Genomic DNA, 5998 nt, shown 5'->3' with positions numbered 1-5998 from the left:
AGAGAGAGAGAGAGAGAGAGAGAGAGAGTGTGTGTGTATCCATCCCATCCCTTATTTTTTCAAGAGAGGGCCCCAAAGCCACACAGGAAGGAAGGGCAGTGGAGAAGCGTTGGGGAAAACAAGGACTTTGGAGCCTGAAGACCAAGTTTCCCATACAGGTTCCTTTGGCACAATGGAATGAGCACTGACGTTACAGTCCGAGAGCTTGGGTGTGAATCTCACCTCTGACATTTACTATCTGTGGGACCTTGGGCAAGCCCCTTCTGCTCTCCGGGCCTCAATTTCCTATTCTGTAAAATGACATAACTGGAATAGATGTTCTCTAGGGCCCTTCTAGAGTCTGTCCTGTGATCTAGGGTAGAGACTGAGCTCTGTCCGATGGACCCAGCCCAGGGGGCTGCTAGAACCCTGGGAGGAGGTGCCCAGAAATGGGTGGTGGGCGAATAGCTCAGGGAAAGACTCTGGGCCCAGTTAGCCTGAAATCATTGCTGAGGATGGTGTATGTGTGCCAGGCCTTTGAGGAGAACCCCAAGGGCAGGCTGGCATGAGACAGAGAGACTGGGAGCCAGGAAGGCTGGTCTCTCTCTCCAAGGCTGTTCAAGATGGGGCTTGGCTGGGAGACTCCTCAGTGCCCGGCACTGGGACCTGCCCATCCTAACCACTCAGATCATGGCACTGAGCTCTTCTGGGGGAAGCTTCTCCTTTGCAAGAGGAAAACTGTGACCCAGAAGAAATGACTAGCTCAAGGTCTTACAGCGAGTCAGTAATTTAGTCTGGACTAGGACTCAAGCCGGGTTCTTTTCATTATAACACCCCACTTTACTCAGACCCACCCTTATCCTCAGCACAGAGGCCCCCACACCTCGCACAAGCCACCCCTCACATGGGCCACAGGCAAAAGCAGAGTCAGGTTCAAATCCTGACCCTGATGCCGGCTACCGGTGTGACGCTGGCTAAGTCACATCAACACTCTGGGCCTCAGCTTCCTCCTTTGTCAAATAAGATGACCTCTGAGTTCCCTTCCAGGTTATGATAAGCAGAAGGGCCATTCGTTTGCCCAAGGCCAAGCAGACCAAGAACAAGCACCCAGACGTCCCAGCTTCAGGTGCCCGGCTCCTTCTCCCACACTGAAGCTCTGTGGGCCCAACCAAGGTCTGGTCATTCAAAATTCGCCCCCACTGTGCTGTCCACATCTGTCCACTTAGATCAAAGGTCCTTAACTCGGGGTCTGTGAGCTTGTTTTAAAAAATATTTTCATAACCATTTCAATGTCATGAGTTTATCCAGGTCTTTATTTGGTGCTTTTAAGAAGAGGATTCTGGGAAGGGTCTGTTGGGGTCACCAGACTGTCGGCCAGAGACCCAGGACACACCAAAAGTGAAAGCCCCTGACTTAGATGTGTCAGACACCCAGCCAGAATTATAACTAGCGTATAGAGGGGTGCGCATTTCTTTCTTTCTCTCTCTCTCTCCCCCCTCTTCCCACCTCCCCTTTCTTTCTCTCTCTCTCTCTCTGGTTTGAGAAACACTTTACATACGTTAACTTCTGTGATCCCGATAAGTGATTTCTCCAGGACATCCCAGCTTGACGAGGGGACCTGAGAGGCTACTCAGTCCATCCTTCTCTTTTTACAGAAAAAGAAACCAAGGCCCAGAAAGGATAGTTCCCCCAATATAAGGAATTTGGGGCTGAACTGAGTTAAGATCCCAGCTCTCATGCCTCAAAATCCAGCCTCCTTTCCACATCACACTGACCATTCTAAACATTTTGTTTACAGGTTTCTGCTTAGCCATCAAGGTGCAGCCTGGGGTAGTGGGTGACCAGCTAGCTGGCCTTGCCTCTGGCATATCCTGGCCTCATGGCCCTGGGCCAGTCACTTCACTTTCCAGGCAGGGAGCAGGGTTGCCCTAGTGGAAGGAATTCTTTCCCTGGGAGCTCCCTGTATCAAAGCAGTCCCAGATCTGGTCCCTGTCTAGTCCCAGGGCCTTTCTTAGCTCTGTGGGGGATCCCTGGACCTAATAAGTATCAGGAGAACATGTCCCTCTCTCCCCCTCCCTCTTTTCTGCCCTCCTCCCCCCAGCCCTCCAGCCCCCCAGCCCTACCTGAAGCAGTCAGAATGCCAGTCAGCATTCAGGGCTTGGAGGTACTGCCCGTCATAGATGCTCTGGCCACAGCTTGAACACACGGGCAGATCACTTCCTGTGAGGGGTGGAGCAGATGGGGGAGAAGGGAGACAGCGAGTGAGTGACTGCTTGGCATGGTGCCCACCCCTCCCCCAGCCATGCCAGGCTGGGACTGAGCAGGACCCTTCACTAGGCCATCTGGACCTGGGGTTCAGAGAGGATTAGTTGGGGGAGGGGAATGGGAAAGGAGGAGGGATCGGTCAATCAATCAGCATTTTTTATGCCCCACTATATGCCAGACAAAAACAACACAGTTCCTGCCCTCGAGGTTTATGGCTCACCTCAGCAAATGGGAGAAATGAAGGATTCTTCCATGGGCCAACACATCCATTCTTCCTCTCCCTGCCCACCCATCCCAAGGAGAGACAGTATGTTGGTAGCTAATGGTGACTCTGGGGCCCTATGGGGTCCCCTGGAATCATTCCTAAGGGAAGACTCTGCAATCAGAGGGTGGGGTGGCTCTGGGCCTGTCATATTCTGTCTCTGGGCCTCAGTTTCCCCCTGTGTAACACGAGGGTGTCAGACTAGCTGGCTTCTGAGGCCTCTACCTTCTCTAAGTGTATGAACCCAGACTGTGGGAAGGGGCAGATGCCCAAGGTATGGGAGAAGCAGGTGTGTCCCTGGCCAGCCTCTTCCCAGCTGAGCCTGGAGAAGGGGATGGCAGAGAATGAGACTGAGGATCCCAGAGCACCCCGAGGGCTCTTCTTTGGAGAATTCTGGGGAGAGGCAGGGGGGAAAAGCCTTTCCTCCCAGTTTCTCCTTATGTGCTTAGTCATGCCTCCAGCTCTCCCCACGGCAGCCACAGAGTGCTGGAGATGGTGGAGCCCTCAGGGATCCATTGGCCAATTCCCTTCCATTATGGAGGAGGAACCTGCAGTCCAGAGATGGAAATGCTGACTGACGTTTAGGATTACAATTAGTGCAGGAAAGGACCTTCTGAACCTTTTTAAACATTCCTTCTCTCACTGGAATCTCACCACAATGCTTCCAGGTGGATATAACGGCATTATTTTCACCATTTTACAGATGAGGAAACTGAGGCCCAGAGAGCTCGTGACTTGCTCCAAGTAACGCTTCATGACCCAACTCCAAGCTTTCCCAGCACACCACACTAGATTTTCCATGACAATGGAATGGGCAGCCACAGCAGGCTGAATTCAGTACCTTCGATGACCCTCATCTTCTGTTGGATTTGGAGAGTCCAGGAGGGTAGGGGTGGACTGGCCTCAGACACATGCCTTGTCTGGATACATACTCAGGAGCATTTGGGTTGTTTAAGGCTACCCTGGATGTGGCTGGTGGTGATGTGGATGGCCAGGGGGATGGGGGCACCTGGGAAAGTCTTGGGGGAAGAATGGAAGGAAGCTGCCTCTAGATTAAAAATCTGCCCCGATTCTATGTGTGAAAATGTGTGAGCCCTCAAGAAAAGCACTTAACCTCCCTGTGCTTCAGGTTCCTTATCTGTAAAAAGAGGGGTTTGGACTCAATGATCTCTGCGGCCTGGTGAGTTCTAAGTGGATGTTCTTATGAGCTTACACAGGTGAGTTCATGCCAACCACCAGCTGCTCATCAGCCTGGCCCTATGGGCCAGGAAGGCTCCGTACAATGCAGGATCACCAGAATAGCCCCTGGCCCCCCACCCTGTGCACCCCACAAGGGACCCAAGTCCACCCCCCTGAGAGGTGCCAGGATGAGAAGGCAGGTAGCTTTGGGAGGAGCACAGGTCCCACTGAGGTGTGAGGGGCTCTCATCCCGGCTCCTGTCCAGAGCCTGGTCTGACATGAGGAAAGCCAGGAATCCTGGAGCTCTGGAGGGAAGGAGGAGAAGGCCTGGCAGACGAAGGGAGAGGGCCCAGAAAGGGGAAGCCAGGGATGCCCTGACTTCACCTACGTCATGGCTCTGGCCTGCCCAGTCCCCCACAAGAGGCGACATTCTGCCTGCCAACATGTGGAGCGTGTCCATGGCATAGAGTGTCAGAGCTGGAAGAAACCCGGGATGTTCTTTTACTCAACCCCTTCATTTTCAGAGGCGGAAACTAAGGCCCAAAGAGATCCCATGGAAAATGAGGAGCAGAGCCAGAGTTAGACCCTGGAGTAACTGAGCCAGCTCCCTCCTTCGCAGGGGGTCTCCGTGGAGGCAGGTCCCAGGACGAGGGCAAGACCAAAGGCCATGAAGGTGTGGGGAAAGGAGAAGCCATCCCAATGAGGAAGGGGGAAGGGCCTCTGAGAGGAGAGCCAAGAGAGAGGAGGGGAGGTCAGGTGGCAGACCGCCTGGGGGAGGGTGCGACAGGGCTGGGGGGACTGGTCTGCTGGGGCCTCTTCTAGGGCATGCTTTGGATGGGCTAGGGGATGGGATGAAGGGAAAGGCAGTGGAAGTAAGAGGGGCGGCTGGAAGAGATGGGGAGAGTGGGGATGGGCCATGGGGACAGGAGTAGCTACTGAGGGGCAGTTGGGGACAGGGAGGCGGAGGGAACTGGGATGCCTGGGGATGAGCCTGGAGCTCATCCAGTCTAACTGCTCCAATTTACAGAAGAAGAAACTGAGGCCTGGACAGGTCAGGTGCCTTGCCCAAGGTCACACGGGCCCCTGATCCAAGAGGGCAGCGTAGGGTGTGCGGAGAGCACGGGAGCCCCGCTGGCCGGGCTCTTTCCTACCTGTGTGACCTTGAGGAAGCCGATTCACTTTTCTGTCCCCGGGGGAAGTGGGACCGCGGGGTGTGGGGGAGGGGAGGGCCCCCCAGCTCTGACTCTGAGATCCGTGACTTCTGCTGGGGGGGGGTCTTTCTATTACCCGAGGCTCCCGTTCAGCGAAGGGGAGGGGCATGGGAAGGCGAGCAGCTGGGAGGCCCGGGCGGGGCGGAACGGGGGGGGGGGGGGGGGGGGGGCGGCCGAGGCCTCCCGGGGCGCCCAGGGCGGGGGGGAGCGGCCGGTCTCGTGCGTCCGCCTGCACACTCGCACACTCTTGCACACTCATGCCCACTCTTGCACACTTGCCCACGCGCGCTCACCTTCCTCCTCTCCCATACGTTCTTCCCTCCAGGTGCAGCAGAGGAGCATCAACCTCATGCATTCGGCGGGGCCGGGGCCGGGGCCGGGGCCGGGCCGGGCCGGGCGCCCAGCGCCGCAGCCACCAGCCCCGGGCCGGGCCGGGGGCGAGGGCCGGAGGTCGGGGTGGGGCTCGGGGCGCCCCGCGGACCGCTGCTGGGGTTGCTACCGCCGCAGCCGCCGCCCGGCGCTCCAGGCTCCAGCCGCCGCCGCGGGGAAGGGAGGGAGGGATGCAGGGCGGGGGGGGAGGGCCTGCGCAGCCGGGATCCCAGGGACGGAGCTGCGGCGGCAGCGGCGGCTGGGCCCGGGCCCGGGGCGGGGGTGGGGACCCTGGCAGCGCCGGCGCGGAGGGTCTGGGGGGCGGGGCCTGATCCTGGGGCGGGGCTTGGGTGTGGGGGCGGGGCCTGGAACACTAGCAGCGCCAGAGCGGAGGGCCTGGGGGCGTGGCCTTAGTCGGGAGGGGGGGGGACCGGGTATCCTGAAGGCGCCTGCGCAAAGGGCTGAGGCGGGGCATGGGCGGAGCCATCCACGACCTTGGCCACCGCCCCCAGCCTGGGTCCCTCCCCCTGTGCTCCCGCGACCCTGGGAGCCCGGTCCCTGGCCGACCCCAGCCTCCCCCTTCCTCTTGCACACAGTAGATGCCTCTGGGGGTCTTGCTGATCGATGGGTCTCATCTTGCTTGGCCCCCTTCCCTGGGGTCCAGGGCAGGGGCCAGCCCAGACTCGGGGTCTCCCCTGCCCTCGCGGGGCCGTGGCCAGGATGGGCATGGGGA

At 58.3% G+C, this 5998-nt stretch overlaps 1 protein-coding gene across 1 annotated transcript in view; it reads right to left on the bottom strand.

Moving 5' to 3' along the window:
- The window catches only part of LIMK1 (LIM domain kinase 1), a 34164-nt gene extending 28848 nt beyond the window's left edge, over positions 1 to 5316 (bottom strand). The window contains exons 1-2 of the mRNA XM_069089497.1: positions 5190 to 5316; positions 2103 to 2199 (exon numbers count right to left, since the gene is read on the bottom strand). Of these exons, the coding sequence (XP_068945598.1) occupies positions 2103 to 2199; positions 5190 to 5247 (155 nt within the window). The 5' untranslated portion in view covers positions 5248 to 5316. The remainder of the gene's footprint in view (positions 1 to 2102; positions 2200 to 5189) is intronic.
- Between the last annotated feature and the right edge of the window lie 682 nt (positions 5317 to 5998).

Source organism: Petaurus breviceps, unplaced genomic scaffold (genome assembly GCF_028583685.1).
Source record: "Petaurus breviceps papuanus isolate PSGF00001 unplaced genomic scaffold, PetGlider_PUasm1.0 186, whole genome shotgun sequence".
NCBI classification, from domain to species: Eukaryota; Metazoa; Chordata; class Mammalia; order Diprotodontia; family Petauridae; genus Petaurus; species Petaurus breviceps.
The sequence above is the reverse complement of the archived record's forward strand: the minus strand, read 5'-3'. Positions and strand labels throughout refer to the sequence as shown.